The 19341-nt window shown below is 43.2% G+C and overlaps 1 protein-coding gene across 1 annotated transcript in view; it reads left to right on the plus strand.

Annotated features, from left to right (window-relative positions):
• Window positions 1–7008: 7008 nt before the first annotated feature.
• Window positions 7009–19341, plus strand: part of LOC117508801 (glycerophosphodiester phosphodiesterase domain-containing protein 5-like) — a 63836-nt gene continuing 51503 nt past the window's right edge. The window contains exon 1 of the mRNA XM_034168632.1: window positions 7009–7100. Coding sequence (XP_034024523.1) covers window positions 7046–7100 — 55 coding nt within the window. The 5' untranslated portion in view covers window positions 7009–7045. The remainder of the gene's footprint in view (window positions 7101–19341) is intronic.

A 19341-nucleotide genomic window follows, 5' to 3' on the forward strand; every position in this document is an offset into this window, starting at 1 on the left:
ACAGAAAGTCAAATTTTACGCGCGGAGTGCAGTCAGGCTGTACACCAAGGCTACACTAAAGTCTGGCCTGCTTTTCCGCTCTTTTTATTAAGAGACGCCCTCATCACATAAACAAAAAACTTGTCCTAAGGGTGGGGGTGATGACGCAAGACAAGTTTCTTCCCGTAACATAAACGCATACGTCAATAAGTGCAGCTGTAGGAAGAACACTTTCTTTTACACAGGTCAGCACATCTCGTTCGTCTGTTGCAGTTGCTGTTCTGCATCTGCCTGAAGTGTCCTGTCCTTCACACTCCTTCACACTAAGCACCACATCACAACAGTCAAAACGTTCTCTTACTCCCAGTCGTTAGAGGCTGCGAAAACAAAGTTATATTATAATAATAAGTACATCCAGCCCTTCATTCCCAGCTCAGATTGACCCCAGAGTGCTAAAACAAAATAGATTGCAATTGCGATATCATACCCCCTGATGAGACATGCGTCACGCCATGGCTCATAATAGCTGCCCATTTAAACATATTTTTGGCAATATGGGTTTCTTTTGTGGTCATACGTACAAGTCATTTGCATACATAGCTCCTTTAGCTATCCACATTTGTTTTTCTCTGTCAGTTGCCTGCTGTTGCATGTCAGCAAGCAGTGTATGACCTAAATGCAAATCTGGAGCAGTTTCCTGTACAACAAAAATAGAAGAAGCTGCTGCTGCCTCTTTTGCTGCCCTGTCAGCAAAATCATTTCCTTTTGAAACACTGTCAGAGCCATTGGTGTGAGCCGCACATTTGCATATAGCAATTTGTTGAGGCAACTTCACAGCTTGCAGTAGGGCAGTTAGGAGAGTGGCATGAGTCACTGGCTTCCAGATGATGTCACCATTCCACGCTCCTCCCACAGTTTTGCAAACACATGCACTGTGCTGAAAGCGTACTGGCTGTCTGTATAAATTGATACGGCCGTACCTTGAAACAGATAGCAAGCTGCAGTTAAAGCAACTAATTCAGCTGCTTGTGCTGAAAATGACGATGGCAATGAAGCAGAATCTAATACTTCTGAATTTGTGACGACAGCATATCCAGATTGTGTTTGTCCATAAGCATTTTTAGTGGAAGAACCATCCACATACACGATTGTACTGTTTGGGATGGGTGTGTCCCGGAGGTCTGGGCGTGCTTTCGTACAGACTGTTGCTACATCAAGACAATTGTGCGGCTCACCATCCTCAGGTAAAGGTATCAATGTGGAGGGATTCAATGTTGTACATCGCTCTATCGTAAGGTGTGGCTGTGATAATAGCAAGGACATGCACGAAAGATGTCTTGCTGGGGACAAAAGGCTCATGTTTGTCTGCAACAGAAGTGCAGAGACTGCATGTGGAACTTTCAATGTCAGCTGATGGAATAGAACAACATTACTGCTACTTTGAACAGCCATAGAGGCTGCAACAACAGCCTGTACGCATGGTGGTAAAGCACTTGCTACTGCATCCAATTTAGATGAGTAGTAGACAACTGGCCTCAATTTTGAGCCATACACTTGAACCAAAACACTAGTCATGAACTTATTCTTACAATCAACTGTTTGAATGAATGGTTTACTATAATCTGGTAGTGCCAAAACTGTGGATGACACTAATGTTTGTTTCACTTTTACATCATTTCATCTTTGTTCCATTCCAACACGGTTGACATTGAAATATCATCTTTGTACATCAAATCAGAAAGTGGACTAGTCACTCTGCATAGCAAGGAATCCATGCCCTGCAGTAATTTGTCAATCCAAGAAATGACATCATCTGCTTTTTGGTTTGTGGTTTTGGAGCGTGCAAATTGCTCCTTCCTGTCAGACAGGATCGTGCGCCCTGTGGCTGATAACTCATGTCCTAAATATTTACTTTATCCCTACACAACTGAACTTTGTTTCTACTCACTCTGTGGCCATTGTCAAATAAGAAACATAATAATGCTACTGTGTCAGTTATGCAGTTTTCTCGTGTGTCAGAGGCAATCAAAATGTCATCAACATACACTAATAGTTGGCTATCTGCCGGTGGAACGTAATTGGCTAAACATGCTGACATGACTTGAGAATAAATAGTTGGGCTCTCTGCGTAACCCTGCGGTAATCTGGTGAACGTATATCGTTGTCCTTTAAAGGTAAAAGCAAACCAGAATTGACTATCTGGATGTACTGGCACAGAGAAAAATGCATTACTTATGTCAATTACTGAGAAACTATTAGAATTTGGTCTCAGCGAATTTAACAAGGTGTGTGGATCTGGGACGCATGGTGCCCTTTTAATCACAGCAGCATTTACTGCCTGCAGATCTTGAATCATTCTCCACCCCACTGAGGGCGGAGCCTTTTTTACAGGAAATATGGGTGTGTTACATGGTGAATCTGGACATGGCACTATTACTCCTGCTGTTAATAAATCCTCTATTACTGGCCTGATTCCGTCAATTGCATCAGGTTTCAATGGATACTGTCTTACACATGGTCTGTATTCTGTTTTTGGCCTTATAACTACAGGTTGTGCATTTTTAATCAGTCCTACGTCTGAAGGACCTGTTGTCCACAATCCTGACGGTACTGAAGAGAGAAGAGCATCTTCTTCAGGACTCAACTGAAACACTCAGGATTGTGAAGTGGACACATCAATGTGTGTTCCAGCTGTCAGCACCAATGAGACATTAACTGGCACTTTATACAACTTGGTTGATGGACTGAACTCCGTTCGTGGTCCAACTCTGCTCCATCAAGGCTGACAAAGCTGTTATGACTGTCAGTCCCAATTCTTGCCATTCTGTCAAATATGGCTTACAAAGTGACATATGTAATGGCATACCTGTGAATCTCAATTTTGATACATCTTCAGTGGCGCTGTTACTGTTATGACAGCTGTTGAGTTGCCATCATGAATCAAATCGGTCATTGTCATCTTCACAGGTGAAACATTTTTCAATTTAGTTTCATAGTCACCATCCGGACTTGGAGGATCTTTATGCCACATTGTGACATGCAGGTCAGGTGGTGACATCTGTTGTTCAGGATTTTTTAGTAGGGCTGTCGCTTGCAAGACGACATCTTTACCCCATCCTGCAGCATCTTCTTCTGAAATGTCAAATGTATAGTATAGTGGAATGTGGGGTCATCGCTTTCTTCTCTTACCATGGTTAACGCCTCCTGTGCGTTCAACAACTAATTTCCCTTGTTCCACAATTATGGACAAGCCCAATGCAGTCAATCCGTCTCGTCCTAGGAGGTTAACTGGACATCGTGGCATGCTCAACACTGACATAGTACACGTCAGGCCAAATGGATCTGTCACGTTATGGGTTTGGTGATAGGGACGTCTGATGTTTGTCCATTTGCAGAGCGAACCCTAAAGATTCGTTGCTTAATTGATGGACAGGTATGTTGTCATTACATGTGGTTCTACATGCTCCTGTATCACAAAGGAATGTCACTGGTCGTCCATTTACCAACAAAGTCACTTCTGGTTTTGGTACCGGATTTCCCAGCAAGGCACACAGATCCATATCACAATCAGGACTGCCTATCTGATGTGGAATCATGGATTATGGATTCTAGTCATTGTGGATACTGTGGCTGCGGAGGATTATTCCGTTGTGGAATTCTCCCTGCTGCTCCCTCAGTAGGTGGATTCGGACAATTTCTATACATATGTCCCTCTCTTCCACAGTTCCAACAAATCAGGGGAGCACGTGGTGGCCCTCCCTGTCTGTGCTGCTGTTGTGGTTGCCAGGGTCCTTGATGTTGTGGCTGTCCACCTTGTTTATTTTGCCATGGCTTTTTGGGGCGTTTGCACTGCTTCTGCTGTCTTAAGTTACCCTGCTGGTAATATATTTCATCATCTCCATGTGCTACTACACTCCTTTGTCGCTGTTTCTTGTCTTTTCTGCTTTAAGAATTCTTCTGCAGACAGCAGTGTGTATGGTTTCTTCCAATGTGCCTGTAGGCAATCCAATCCAATGTTTCTGTATCCAAGCTTTTATATCCTTATTGGAATGTTGGATCAGAGCGTTTTTCAATTGTTGTTCATACACAGGTGTTCCTGGCAATATGCCACTATGGACCCTAAATACATTCTCAATCTGCATCTAAACTCTGTCCATGGCTCTCCTTCTTTCTGAGTTGTCCTGGTAATTTCAGTATAATTTATCTTTGGTCCTAACACTCCTTTTGCACGTGTAATCATAGCTTCCACTCTTGTTTCTAAGACTAGATCATCATGTGTCAGTGGTACGCCTTGTTGATCTGCAGGATTCCAGTCTCCGCGTACCTGACTCCATTTAGGGCCACATGCTTTCATCCACACCTGTTGTTGACTTCAGTCCATTAAGGTGGTAAGATGTTCTAATGTTTCTATATCCTGCATAAATCCCTCAATATCGACATGTGGCGATGGTATCATGTCGACTGCTGCTTTGAATATCATCAGCATTCCATGTCCGATAAACGAGCATGGTTGATAGCTGTCCTGCTGTTCCTGCACGAGGATTTGGTACTTCTATCATAGGATAGGCACCTCCCGGATCACTATGTTCCACCATGGGAGGGGCTGTAGGGCACTTTCGCTTGACGCGTGTTTGTGGTTTTTCTGGTTTTTTCTCTTTTTACCTTAGGTTTTACTGCCAAATCATACTGTGGTGGCGGTACATCGCATCCTCTGGTAGAGGAGATAAAGGTCTCTTGTCACCGACGATCCAGCCGGCGGTGATTGTTAGGCTGTTCTGGCTCTCTGTGCTGAATTATCACATCTTCTTCTGCCTTACCTACAGCTTTCTTTTCCTTGCTTTCTCTAATCGTCGCTTCTCTGCTCCTTTCTGTCTGTTCTCTGCTTCTTCCTCCCAAAATGCCACTAAATCTGCCCCTGCATCTTTTTCTCATCACCTTTATGTTCCCGTTCTAACTCCTTCTTCAGCTTTTGTATGCTGATCAGGTTCAGTCGTCCGTCAAAGTCATTTTATTATCACAGGTCTCCAATTTCTTTGTTGCTTTTGGATTTTTTGCCTCCATAAATTTCCAGTCGTCAGTTGATAAATTTTCCTTATTTTTAGACGTCTTACCCCCATTTTTATTATCCCTTGTTATAATTTGGACTTCAGACAGGGGCACACCTAGGGTGTTCTAAATCTGAAGTTTTCACACTTTCTTTGGACGTGACAATTAATTTGCCGTCGTGTGGTTGATTCCTTTCACCTCCCCGTAGGAAGCGGAATCACTTGCCGCTGCTTCCACACGCACGGTTGTCACTAACGTGTCCAAAGTATTACACTTTCACACAGTTATTTACACTTACACAATACACTATGTACACATAGAAAACACTTTAATAATCGTACGCGTATTCTTATGCCAGGGGAGCTCGCCCTCCCGGAAATTTAACTAAGTCCTGCATTAGGGGACTCCGCCGTCCCTGCCAAATTTAACTGCTTTTTTACAGTGCACGTATTTCTACCCGGGATTTCCTTACGTATTAAAACAGAGGAGTCCGTATCCTCCTTCCGGAATTTAACTACGTGCGTCCCTCGCAACCGTAGAGGAGTCCGCCCTCCTTACAGAGTTTAACTGTGTTCATTAACAGACGATTCTGTATCATCGCTTACGGAGTTTAACTGTTTTATGTGATCACTTTTATCCCCTACCGGTACGCGATATAACAGAGGAGTCCGCACCCTCCTTACAGAGTTTAACTGCTTTGCATTAACAGACGATTCTGTATCATCGCTTGCGGAATTTAACTGTTTTATGTGATCTGATCACCACTCACTCAGTACTGTTTACAAAGAAATTTTACTCACTGACTCGACTGTCCTTCCTGTCTTCTTTCGGGAAAAATCTCGTCAACCAGACGATGCCAACGGTGGTCGACAATTGCAGACACGATCAATCGATCGGACCTTGGCCAAGGATTTACGTCTGGACTTGATGACCTCGCCGGACACCTCCGGTGTTGTTGAGATCCCGGACGAGCCCCCAGTCAATGTTGGGTATTTTCTCCTCCAAACATTTTTAAAACCTTTAACAAGACAAACAGAGTCAAGAAACACCAGTGAGCAGAAAGTCAAATTTTACGCGCGGAGTGCAGTCAGGCTGTACACCAAGGCTACACTAAAGTCTGGCCTGCTTTTCCGCTTTTTTTATTAATAGACGCCCTCATCACATAAACAAAAAAACTTGTCCTAAGGGTGGGGGTGATGACGCAAGACAAGTTTCTTCCCGTACATAAGCATACGTCAATAAGTGCAGCTGTAAGGAAGAACACTTTCTTTTACACAGGTCAGCACAATCCGTTCGTCTGTTGCAGTTGCTGTTCTGCATCTGCCTGAAGTGTCCTGTCCTTCACACTCCTTCACACTAGCACCACATCACAACAGTCAAAACGTTCTCTTACTCCCAGTCGTAGAGGCTGCGAAAACAAGTTAGATTATAATATAAGTACAATCCCCTTCTTCCCAGCTCAGATTGACCCCAGAGTGCTAAAAACAAAATTGAATTCTCAGGCTTGGTTAAGACAGGTGTCAAAACAGCACAACACCGTTCTCATAGAAAGAAGACAAAGCTAAAACAGGTTGAATAACAAGTACATTCTCAGGTGAAGTGCAAAACAGCACAACACCGTTCTCATGAGAAAGAAGACAAATGTACAATGTTTAACAGTGATAACATATATACAAAATCTTTAACATTCCACCTGGTCGTTACTGTGAGTTTCTCTGTGAATTTTCAGACCTTTTGTCTGACTTAGTGCTTCTCAAAGATAATTATAGCGGGCGATTTAACATTCACACATGCTGAGAATGACAGCCTCAACACTGCATTTAATCTATTATTAGACTCTATTGGCTTTGCTCAAAAGTAAATGAGTCCACCCACCACTTTAATCATATCTTAGATCTGTTCGACTATGATGATTTTGACTTTTTTTTTTTTGTTCCTGTGCTTCTCTTCTCTTCTTTTATTTAATCTCTTGACATTCTAGGTCACAGCGCCCTATCTCCATGTAACTGCTGTCTCACTCATGGCGCTCCTCTCCTGGCCAGTAGCATTGCACTTCTTCCGCATGAACAAGAGAGGTAGGTGTATTGAGTGTTCATAATTTTACAACCTGTTCATGCATTAGTGCAGCTGTGTGCACTTGTCCTGCTTGGTGGTCATGGAGGGAAGCAAAAACTATCCAGTCAGGGATAAAACATGTTCCACACAAAATGGCTCGGCTTTCACCTGGGATCTTTCTTGCTGTGTGAGGCGACAGTAAGAACACTGCACATCTTGGTCATCCCACATGGGTAGCACTCAAGTGTTGAGTGGAGTGCAGGCAGAGTCTCTGATGTCTTCCCCATTGGGAAGACATACAGTCATTTACACAGCATGTTGAGTGTGTCAACATCATCACTATGACCATGTGGCACATTTTCCTGAGCATGATCTGGCACGTCTGAGAAGAAGCTGGAGCTCAGCAATGTGGTGCGCATGGTCGACACGGATGGAACAGCTACTGACATTTCTCCATTTCTTCTCTGCATCTTCTCAACTGAAAATCAATGCCTCATTTTCTTGCTCAGTGAATTAGAATCATATTTTATGAAGACATAAACACGAAGCTGAAACTTTGCTGGTGGGAAGTGATATAAGTTTTGGTGTAGTTTCTTTCTTTACCTCCAGCAGCTGAGAACGGCAACATCATAACACTGCTGATGCAGCATATGTTATGTTGGTGTCAGGGCAGAAAATACTCTATTTTATAATTTTTAAAGTTGGTTTTTAAATTGGGCTTCTTTTATCATTATGTTCATTTTAACTGAATAAAACTGAGTTTCTTTAGCTCTTCCCTTTTTTCACTTGGGTTCACCACAGCAGATCTCATGTTGCATGTTGATTTGGCAGAGGTTTTAAGTCTGATGCCCTTCCTGACCCATCTCCACATTATATGGAGACTGGGCAGGGTTGGTTTTGAAACAAGAATCTTTAGATCTAGAAAGCACACTAAATGCTGGGCAACCACACGACCTTAAATTCATTTATTTAATATTTTTTATTGAATTTTATCATATCTCAGGCTTACAAATTTATCAAAAATTTGTAGTGAAATTACATCTTTTAGGGAGGGGGGAACCCTCAGAATTTTTTAGCAGCAGCCCCCCACTCCTCCCAATCTCCCCATTTATTTTTATTGGTTAAAAACTAGTTAAATGTTACCTGTTGTTCATAATTGTTGAGCACAAACACAAACAGTGTTTTGCTGTGGTAGATTTTTATATGTTTTATGTAATGATGGCAGTTGATTCTATTATGATTTATTTAGGGGTGTCCCAATCAGGTTTTTTTGCTTGTTTTGCACTGGATCCCAATCGTAGTGATTCAATATTGATGGAATTTAGGGACCACTGCTTTTAAATCAACGTGGTTGAAGTCCTCTGCCTTGATGTGTACTGCCTCAGAATACATGCTCTGTTGACTGTTAGTGGTGTTGTGCAAATATGCAAGAGAAGACTTAGCAATAGCATCTGTTGGTACAGCGGGTAAAACAAATGTTGAACATGTTACCATTTTTCTCATTAAATATATTTCTAAAGGTGCTATTGACATGAAATTTTCACCAGATGTCAGTAACCCAAGTAATCCCAACATACAAAGAAAATATGTGTGGGATTGTACAAAGATGTATAATAAAATGGAATTGTTATGTGTCGGACGCGGTCGGAGCACCGACCCAGCGTTTGAAAGGACCCAGCATAAAATAAGCAGAGCACGGTTCAAAAGGTAACCGAATTTAATAAACATAACAGTGGGTGAAGTGCTAAACAACTAAAAAGTCCGCGGTCTGGTGAGGTGGAAAACGGCGCGCTCTCAACAGCGCAAACGGTCCGGAGCCACAGCAGTTCGGACCCAGGGACCCCGCCGACACCCCCCAGGTGGCCGCGACAAACCAAGTCTGTGAAGAAAGAAAACATGGAGGTGAGTCCAACTCCACACAGAGAGACACAACTCAAAGGTGCACGCAATCAGCAAACACTTCCTGGCTTAAATCTATACATCAGCTTCTCACCCTGCAGGCACGGAACAACTCAGTTCAAATCTCCACTGCAGCAGAAGCTGATTAGACAATTAGCATAACGTGACAGCTCGATACAACAAGGTGTGAGGGACACCAAATCCACTGTCATTACTTCATAAAGTCACCAAAGCCAAATTACCTCAGGAAGTGTGCTGAAGAGCGTGAGACCTCACCCAGTCCTCCTTCACAGACTGTGGCGTCAAACCTGGAGCGGTCTCTGCGTCCGTGATGGTGAGATTGTTCTCCTGACGTCGATCTCACACGTCTGCTCACAAGGTCGAGTCTCTGGCAATCAGACACTGTGCATTCAAGGTTTAAATGCAGCAATCTCTGATCAAGACAGAATACACCACAGCTGTGAGTCCTGATGACCTGCACGTGAAACAAGCCTCAGGTGTTCAGGGTGAGGTCCTAATGCTCAGCCACTCAGTCCTGAATGCATACCACCTGGTGGGAGAAACAGAAAACAAAAACCAAGCCAGCCAAACACCCCAGCCCACAACAGGAATGACGCAGAGAAAAAGTTTTGAACATGCTTACTGAAATTGGGAGCAAATTTCACTTATCAATAAGGTTTCAGTACATTCTTTCATGCATCCTTCCTCCAGTAATATGACATTTGCCAATGCTTTGGTGAAAAACAGCCCACCCATGATGTTCCACCTCCAAATGTCAATGTTCAAGTGGTATTTTTGGGGTGATGTGCAGTGCCATTTGACCTCCAAACGCGGTGTGTATTATGGCATCCAAAAGAGTTCGGTTTTGGTCTCATCTGATCAGACTATATTCTCCCAGTATTTCACAGGCTTGTCTAAATGTTTGCAGCAAACTTTAAATGACTTTCAACATGTTTCTTCTTCAGTAATGGTGTCTTGCGTGGTGAGCATGCATACAGGCCATGGAGGTTCAGTGTATTACTTATTGTTTTCTTTGAAACAACTGTACCTGCTAAATCCAGGTCTCTCTGAAGCTCTCCACAAGTGGCCCTTGGCTCTTGGACAACTACACTCGGCTCTGGTTCTTAAAAGTGATGACAGATGATGCTTATTTCATGTTATGCTCAAAACACACCCATGACCTTTTCTGGTGGCCAGACGTGTTGTTTGCCTTGCCTCTACTGGTGGTTGGCTCTCACTGCCGGTATTGTATCACTTCCTGTTCCGGAGGACAGCGGTGTTTTTTCTGTATCTGTTAGCTGTTTAATCTGCGCAGTTAGATTGATCTAGTTATCTAGATTACGATTTTTTTCCCAGTGTAATCTTTACGTGCCTTAACTAAGCACTCCTTCTGCTGAATCACCTCTAAATTATTCACTTTGCGTGTTTTTAGGAATCCGCTAGGTTAGCGTAGCTACTAGCTTCTTACCCGATTTAGCATGGCGGCTTCTCCTGTCTCTCCCACACTTTTCTGCTCTGGGTGTGAAAATGTTTAGTTATTCCTCGGCCTCCTTTAGCAGTAATGGTACTTGTAATAAGTGTAGCTTATTCGTAGCTTTGGAGGCCAGGCTGGGCGAATCGGAGACTCGGGCTCCGCACCGTGGAAAATTCTTACAGCTAGCCAGGCCCCTGTAGTCGGTGCGGACCAAGGTAGCTTAGCCGCCGTTAGTTCCCCCCTGGCAGATCCCAAGCAGGCTGACTGGGTGACTGTGAGGAGGAAGCGTAGTTCTAAACAGAAGCCCCGTTGTACACCTCCAACCGTTCACATTTCTAACCGTTTTTCCCCACTCGACGACACACCGCCGAGGATCAAACTCTGGTTATTGGCGACTCTATTTGAGAAATGTGAAGTTAGCGACACCAGCAACCATAGTCAATTGTCTTCCGGGGGCCAGAGCAGGCGACATTGAAGGAAATTTGAAACTGCTGGCTAAGCTAAGCGTAAATTGGTAAGATTGTAATTCACGTCGGCAGTAATGACACCCGGTTACGCCAATCGGAGGTCACTAAAATTAACATTAAATCGGTGTGTAACTTTGCAAAAACAATGTCGGACTCTGTAGTTTTCTCTGGGCCCCTCCCCAATCGGACCGGGAGTGACATGTTTAGCCGCCTGTTCTCCTTGAATTGCTGGCTGTCTGAGTGGTGTCCAAAAAATGAGGTGGGCTTCATAGATAATTGGCAAAGCTTCTGGGGAAAACCTGGTCTTGTTAGGGAGAGACGGCATCCATCCCACTTTGGATGGAGCAGCTCTCATTTCTAGAAATCTGGCCAATTTTCTTAAATCCTCCAAACCGTGACTATCCAGGGTTGGGACCAGGAAGCAGAGTTGTAGTCTTACACACCTCTCTGCAGCTTCTCTCCCCCTGCCATCCCCTCATTACCCCATCCCCGTAGAGACGGTGCCTGCTCCCAGACCACCAACAACCAGCAAAAATCTATTTAAGCATAAAAATTCAAAAAGAAAAAATAATATAGCACCTTCAACTGCACCACAGACTAAAACAGTTAAATGTGGTCTATTAAACATTAGGTCTCTCTCTTCTAAGTCCCTGTTAGTAAATGATATAATAATTGATCAACATATTGATTTATTCTGTCTAACAGAAACCTGGTTACAGCAGGATGAATATGTTAGTTTAAATGAGTCAACACCCCCGAGTCACACTAACTGTCAGAATGCTCGTAGTACGGGCCGAGGAGGAGGATTAGCAGTAATCTTCCATTCCAGCTTATTAATTAATCAAAAACCCAGACAGAGCTTTAATTCATTTGAAAGCTTGTCTCTTAGTCTTGTCCATCCAAATTGGAAGTCCCAAAAACCAGTTTTATTTGTTATTATCTATCGTCCATGTTGGGTATTTTCTCCTCCAAACATTTTTAAAACCTTTAACAAGACAAACAGAGTCAAGAAACACCAGTGAGACAGAAAGTCAAATTTTACGCGCGGAGTGCAGTCAGGCTGTACACCAAGGCTACACTAAAGTCTGGCCTGCTTTTCCGCTCTTTTTATTAAGAGACGCCCTCATCACATAAACAAAAACTTGTCCTAAGGGTGGGGTGATGACGCAAGACAAGTTTCTTCCCGTAACATAAACGCATACGTCAATAAGTGCAGCTGTAAGGAAGAACACTTTCTTTTACACAGGTCAGCACATCTCGTTCGTCTGTTGCAGTTGCTGTTCTGCATCTGCCTGAAGTGTCCTGTCCTTCACACTCCTTCACACTAAGCACCACATCACAACAGTCAAAACGTTCTCTTACTCCCAGTCGTTAGAGGCTGCGAAAACAAAGTTATATTATAATAATAAGTACATCCAGCCCTTCATTCCCAGCTCAGATTGACCCCAGAGTGCTAAAACAAAATAGATTGCAATTGCGATATCATACCCCCTGATGAGACATGCGTCACGCCATGGCTCATAATAGCTGCCCATTTAAACATATTTTTTGGCAATATGGGTTTCTTTTGTGGTCATACGTACAAGTCATTTGCATACATAGCTCCTTTAGCTATCCACATTTGTTTTTCTCTGTCAGTTGCCTGCTGTTGCATGTCAGCAAGCAGTGTATGACCTAAATGCAAATCTGGAGCAGTTTCCTGTACAACAAAATAGAAGAAGCTGCTGCTGCCTCTTTTGCTGCCCTGTCAGCAAAATCATTTCCTTTTGAAACACTGTCAGAGCCATTGGTGTGAGCCGCACATTTGCATATAGCAATTTGTTGAGGCAACTTCACAGCTTGCAGTAGGGCAGTTAGGAGAGTGGCATGAGTCACTGGCTTTCCAGATGATGTCACCATTCCACGCTCCTCCCACAGTTTTGCAAACACATGCACTGTGCTGAAAGCGTACTGGCTGTCTGTATAAATTGATACGGCCGTACCTTGAAACAGATAGCAAGCTGCAGTTAAAGCAACTAATTCAGCTGCTTGTGCTGAAAATGACGATGGCAATGAAGCAGAATCTAATACTTCTGAATTTGTGACGACAGCATATCCAGATTGTGTTTGTCCATAAGCATTTTTAGTGGAAGAACCATCCACATACACGATTGTACTGTTTGGGATGGGTGTGTCCCGGAGGTCTGGGCGTGCTTTCGTACAGACTGTTGCTACATCAAGACAATTGTGCGGCTCACCATCCTCAGGTAAAGGTATCAATGTGGAGGGATTCAATGTTGTACATCGCTCTATCGTAAGGTGTGGCTGTGATAATAGCAAGGACATGCACGAAAGATGTCTTGCTGGGGACAAAAGGCTCATGTTTGTCTGCAACAGAAGTGCAGAGACTGCATGTGGAACTTTCAATGTCAGCTGATGGAATAGAACAACATTACTGCTACTTTGAACAGCCATAGAGGCTGCAACAACAGCCTGTACGCATGGTGGTAAAGCACTTGCTACTGCATCCAATTTAGATGAGTAGTAGACAACTGGCCTCAATTTTGAGCCATACACTTGAACCAAAACACTAGTCATGAACTTATTCTTACAATCAACTGTTTGAATGAATGGTTTACTATAATCTGGTAGTGCCAAAACTGTGGATGACACTAATGTTTGTTTCACTTTTACATCATTTCATCTTTGTTCCATTCCAACACGGTTGACATTGAAATATCATCTTTGTACATCAAATCAGAAAGTGGACTAGTCAACTCTGCATAGCAAGGAATCCATGCCCTGCAGTAATTTGTCAATCCAAGAAATGACATCATCTGCTTTTTGGTTTGTGGTTTTGGAGCGTGCAAAATTGCTTCCTTCCTGTCAGACAGGATCGTGCGCCCTGTGGCTGATAACTCATGTCCTAAATATTTTACTTTATCCCTACACAACTGAACTTTGTTTCTACTCACTCTGTGGCCATTGTCAAATAAGAAACATAATAATGCTACTGTGTCAGTTATGCAGTTTTCTCGTGTGTCAGAGGCAATCAAAATGTCATCAACATACACTAATAGTTGGCTATCTGCCGGTGGAACGTAATTGGCTAAACATGCTGACATGACTTGAGAATAAATAGTTGGGCTCTCTGCGTAACCCTGCGGTAATCTGGTGAACGTATATCGTTGTCCTTTAAAGGTAAAAGCAAACCAGAATTGACTATCTGGATGTACTGGCACAGAGAAAAAATGCATTACTTATGTCAATTACTGAGAAACTATTAGAATTGGTCTCAGCGAATTTAACAAGGTGTGTGGATCTGGGACGCATGGTGCCCTTTTAATCACAGCAGCATTTACTGCCTGCAGATCTTGAATCATTCTCCACCCCACTGAGGGCGGAGCCTTTTTTACAGGAAATATGGGTGTGTTACATGGTGAATCTGGACATGGCACTATTACTCCTGCTGTTAATAAATCCTCTATTACTGGCCTGATTCCGTCAATTGCATCAGGTTTCAATGGATACTGTCTTACACATGGTCTGTATTCTGTTTTTGGCCTTATAACTACAGGTTGTGCATTTTTAATCAGTCCTACGTCTGAAGGACCTGTTGTCCACAATCCTGACGGTACTGAAGAGAGAAGAGCATCTTCTTCAGGACTCAACTGAAACACTCAGGATTGTGAAGTGGACACATCAATGTGTGTTCCAGCTGTCAGCACCAATGAGACATTAACTGGCACTTTATACAACTTGGTTGATGGACTGAACTCCGTTCGTGGTCCAACTCTGCTCCAATCAGAGGCTGACAAAGCTGTTATGACTGTCAGTCCCAATTCTTGCCATTCTGTCAAATATGGCTTACAAAGTGACATATGTAATGGCATACCTGTGAATCTCAATTTTGATACATCTTCAGTGGCGCCTGTTACTGTTATGACAGCTGTTGAGTTGCCATCATGAATCAAATCGGTCATTGTCAGCTTCACAGGTGAAACATTTTTCAATTTAGTTTCATAGTCACCATCCGGACTTGGAGGATCTTTATGCCACATTGTGACATGCAGGTCAGGTGGTGACATCTGTTGTTCAGGATTTTTTAGTAGGGCTGTCGCTTGCAAGACGACATCTTTACCCCCATCCTGCAGCATCTTCTTCTGAAATGTCAAATGTATAGTAATAGTGGAATGTGGGGTCATCGCTTTCTTCTCTTACCATGTTAACGCCTCCTGTGCGTTCAACAACTAATTTCCCTTGTTCCACAATTATGGACAAGCCCAATGCAGTCAATCCGTCTCGTCCTAGGAGGTTAACTGGACATCGTGGCATGCTCAACACTGACATAGTACACGTCAGGCCAAATGGATCTGTCACGTTATGGGTTTGGTGATAGGGACGTCTGATGTTTGTCCATTTGCAGAGCGAACCCTAAAGATTTCGTTGCTTAATTGATGGACAGGTATGTTGTCATTACATGTGGTTCTACATGCTCCTGTATCACAAAGGAATGTCACTGGTCGTCCATTTACCAACAAAGTCACTTCTGGTTTTGGTACCGGATTTCCCAGCAAGGCACACAGATCCATATCACAATCAGACTGCCTATCTGATGTGGAATCATGGATTATGGATTCTAGTCATTGTGGATACTGTGGCTGCGGAGGATTATTCCGTTGTGGAATTCTCCCTGCTGCTCCCTCAGTAGGTGGATTCGGACAATTTCTATACATATGTCCCTCTCTTCCACAGTTCCAACAAATCAGGGGAGCACGTGGTGGCCCTCCCTGTCTGTGCTGCTGTTGTGGTTGCCAGGGTCCTTGATGTTGTGGCTGTCCACCTTGTTTATTTTGCCATGGCTTTTTGGGGCGTTTGCACTGCTTCTGCTGTCTTAAGTTACCCTGCTGGTAATATATTTCATCATCTCCATGTGCTACATACACTCCTTTGTCGCTGTTTCTTGTCTTTTTCTGCTTTAAGAATTCTTCTGCATGACAGCAGTGTGTATGTGTTTCTTCCAATGTGCCTGTAGGCAATCCAATCCAATGTTTCTGTATCCAAGCTTTTATATCCTTATTGGAATGTTGGATCAGAGCGTTTTTCAATTGTTGTTCATACACAGGTGTTCCTGGCAATATGCCACTATGGACCCTAAATACATTCTCAAATCTGCATCTAAACTCTGTCCATGGCTCTCCTTCTTTCTGAGTTGTCCTGGTAATTTCAGTATAATTTATCTTTGGTCCTAACACTCCTTTTGCACGTGTAATCATAGCTTCCACTCTTGTTTCTAAGACTAGATCATCATGTGTCAGTGGTACGCCTTGTTGATCTGCAGGATTCCAGTCTCCGCGTACCTGACTCCATTTAGGGCCACATGCTTTCATCCACACCTGTTGGACTTCAGGTCCATTAAGGTGGTAAGATGTTCTAATGTTTTCTATATCCTGCATAAATCCCTCAATATCGACATGTGGCGATGGTATCATGTCGACTGCTGCTTTGATATCATCAGCATTCCATGTCCGATAAACGAGCATGGTTGATAGCTGTCCTGCTGTTCCTGCACGAGGATTTGGTACTTCTATCATAGGATAGGCACCTCCCTGATCACTATGTTCCACCATGGGAGGGGCTGTAGGCACTTTCGCTTGACTGCGTGTTTGTGGTTTTTCTGGTTTTTCTCTTTTTACCTTAGGTTTTACTGCCAAATCATACTGTGGTGGCGGTACATCGTCATCCTCTGGTAGAGGAGATAAAGGTCTCTTTGTCACCGACGATCCAGCCGGCGGTGATTGTTGAGGCTGTTCTGGCTCTCTGTGCTGAATTATCACATCTTCTTCTGCCTTACCTACAGCTTTCTTTTTCCTTGCTTTCTCTAATCGTCGCTTCTCTGCTCCTTTCTGTCTGTTCTCTGCTTCTTCCTCCCAAAATGCCACTAAATCTGCCCCTGCATCTTTTTCTCATCACCTTTATGTTCCCGTTCTAACTCCTTCTTCAGCTTTTGTATGCTGATCAGGTTCAGTCGTCCGTCAAAGTCATGTTTATTTATCCAGGTCTCCAATTTCTTTGTTGCTTTTGGATTTTTTGCCTCCATAAATTTCCAGTCGTCAGTTGATAAATTTTCCTTATTTTTAGACGTCTTACCCCCCATTTTTATTATCCCTTGTTATAATTTGGACTTCAGACAGGGGCACACCTAGGGTGTTCTAAATCTGAAGTTTTCACACTTTCTTTGGACGTGACAATTAATTTGCCGTCGTGTGGTTGATTCCTTTCACCTCCCCGTAGGAAGCGGAATCACTTGCCTGCTGCTTCCACACGCACGGTTGTCACTAACGTTGTCCAAAGTATTACACTTTCACACAGTTATTTACACTTACACAATACACTATGTACACATAGAAACACTTTTAATAATCGTACGCGTATTCTTATGCCAGGGGAGCTCGCCCTCCCGTGAAATTTAACTAATGTCCTGCATTAGGGGACTCCGCCGTCCCTGCCAAATTTAACTGCTTTTTTACAGTGCACGTATTTCTACCCGGGATTTCCTTTACGTATTAAAACAGAGGAGTCCGTATCCTCCTTCCGGAATTTAACTACGTGCGTCCCTCGCAACCGTAGAGGAGTCCGCCCTCCTTACAGAGTTTAACTGTGTTTCATTAACAGACGATTCTGTATCATCGCTTACGGAGTTTAACTGTTTTATGTGATCACTTTTATCCCCTACCGGTACGCGTATATAAACAGAGGAGTCCGCACCCTCCTTACAGAGTTTAACTGCTTTGCATTAACAGACGATTCTGTATCATCGCTTGCGGAATTTAACTGTTTTATGTGATCTGATCACCACTCACTCAGTACTGTTTACAAAGAAATTTTACTCACTGACTCGACTTCCTGTCTGTCTTCTTCGGGAAAATCTCGTCAACCAGACGATGCCAACGGTGGTCGACAATTGCAGACACGATCAATCGATCGGACCTTGGCCAAGGATTTACGTCTGGACTTGATGACCTCCGCCGGACACCTCCGGTGTTGTTGAGATCCCGGACGAGCCCCCAGTCAATGTTGGGTATTTTCTCCTCCAAACATTTTTAAAACCTTTAACAAGACAAACAGAGTCAAGAAACACCAGTGAGACAGAAAGTCAAATTTTACGCGCGGAGTGCAGTCAGGCTGTACACCAAGGCTACACTAAAGTCTGGCCTGCTTTTCCGCTCTTTTTATTAAGAGACGCCCTCATCACATAAACAAAAAACTTGTCCTAAGGGTGGGGGTGATGACGCAAGACAAGTTTCTTCCCGTAACATAAACGCATACGTCAATAAGTGCAGCTGTAAGGAAGAACACTTTCTTTTACACAGGTCAGCACATCTCGTTCGTCTGTTGCAGTTGCTGTTCTGCATCTGCCTGAAGTGTCCTGTCCTTCACACTCCTTCACACTAAGCACCACATCACAACAGTCAAAACGTTCTCTTACTCCCAGTCGTTAGAGGCTGCGAAAACAAAGTTATATTATAATAATAAGTACATCCAGCCCTTCATTCCCAGCTCAGATTGACCCCAGAGTGCTAAAACAAAATTGAATTCTCAGGCTTGGTTAAGACAGGTGCAAAACAGCACAACACCGTTCTCATGAGAAAGAAGACAAAGCTAAAACAAGGTTGAATAACACGTACATTCTCAGGGTGAAGTGCAAAACAGCACAACACCGTTCTCATGAGAAAGAAGACAAATGTACAAATGTTTAACAGTGATAACATATATACAAAATCTTTAACATTCCACCTGGTCGTTACTGTGAGTTTCTCTGTGAATTTTCAGACCTTTTGTCTGACTTAGTGCTTAGCTCAGATAAGATAATTATAGCGGGCGATTTTAACATTCACACAGATGCTGAGAATGACAGCCTCAACACTGCATTTAATCTATTATTAGACTCTATTGGCTTTGCTCAAAAAGTAAATGAGTCCACCCACCACTTTAATCATATCTTAGATCTTGTTCTGACTTATGGTATGGAAATAGAAGACTTAACAGTATTCCCTGAAAACTCCCTTCTGTCTGATCATTTCTTAATAACATTTAACAACCTCTACTGGTGGTTGGCTCTCACTGCGGTATTGTATCACTTCCTGTTCCGGAGCACAGCGGTGTTTTTCTGTATCTGTTAGCTGTTTAATCTGCGCAGTTAGATTGATCTAGTTATCTAGATTACGATTTGTTTCCCAGTGTAATCTTTACGTGCCTTAACTAAAGCACTCCTTCTGCTGAATCACCTCTAAATTATTTACACATTATTCACTTTGCGTGTTTTTAGGAATCCGCTAGCTTAGCGTAGCTACTAGCTCTTAGCCGATTTAGCATGGCGGCTTCTCCTGTCTCTCCCGCACTTTTCTGCTCTGGGTGTGAAATGTTTAGTTATTCCTCGGC

The sequence above is a fragment of the Thalassophryne amazonica genome, chromosome 4 (genome assembly GCF_902500255.1).
Source record: "Thalassophryne amazonica chromosome 4, fThaAma1.1, whole genome shotgun sequence".
Taxonomy (NCBI): domain Eukaryota; kingdom Metazoa; phylum Chordata; class Actinopteri; order Batrachoidiformes; family Batrachoididae; genus Thalassophryne; species Thalassophryne amazonica.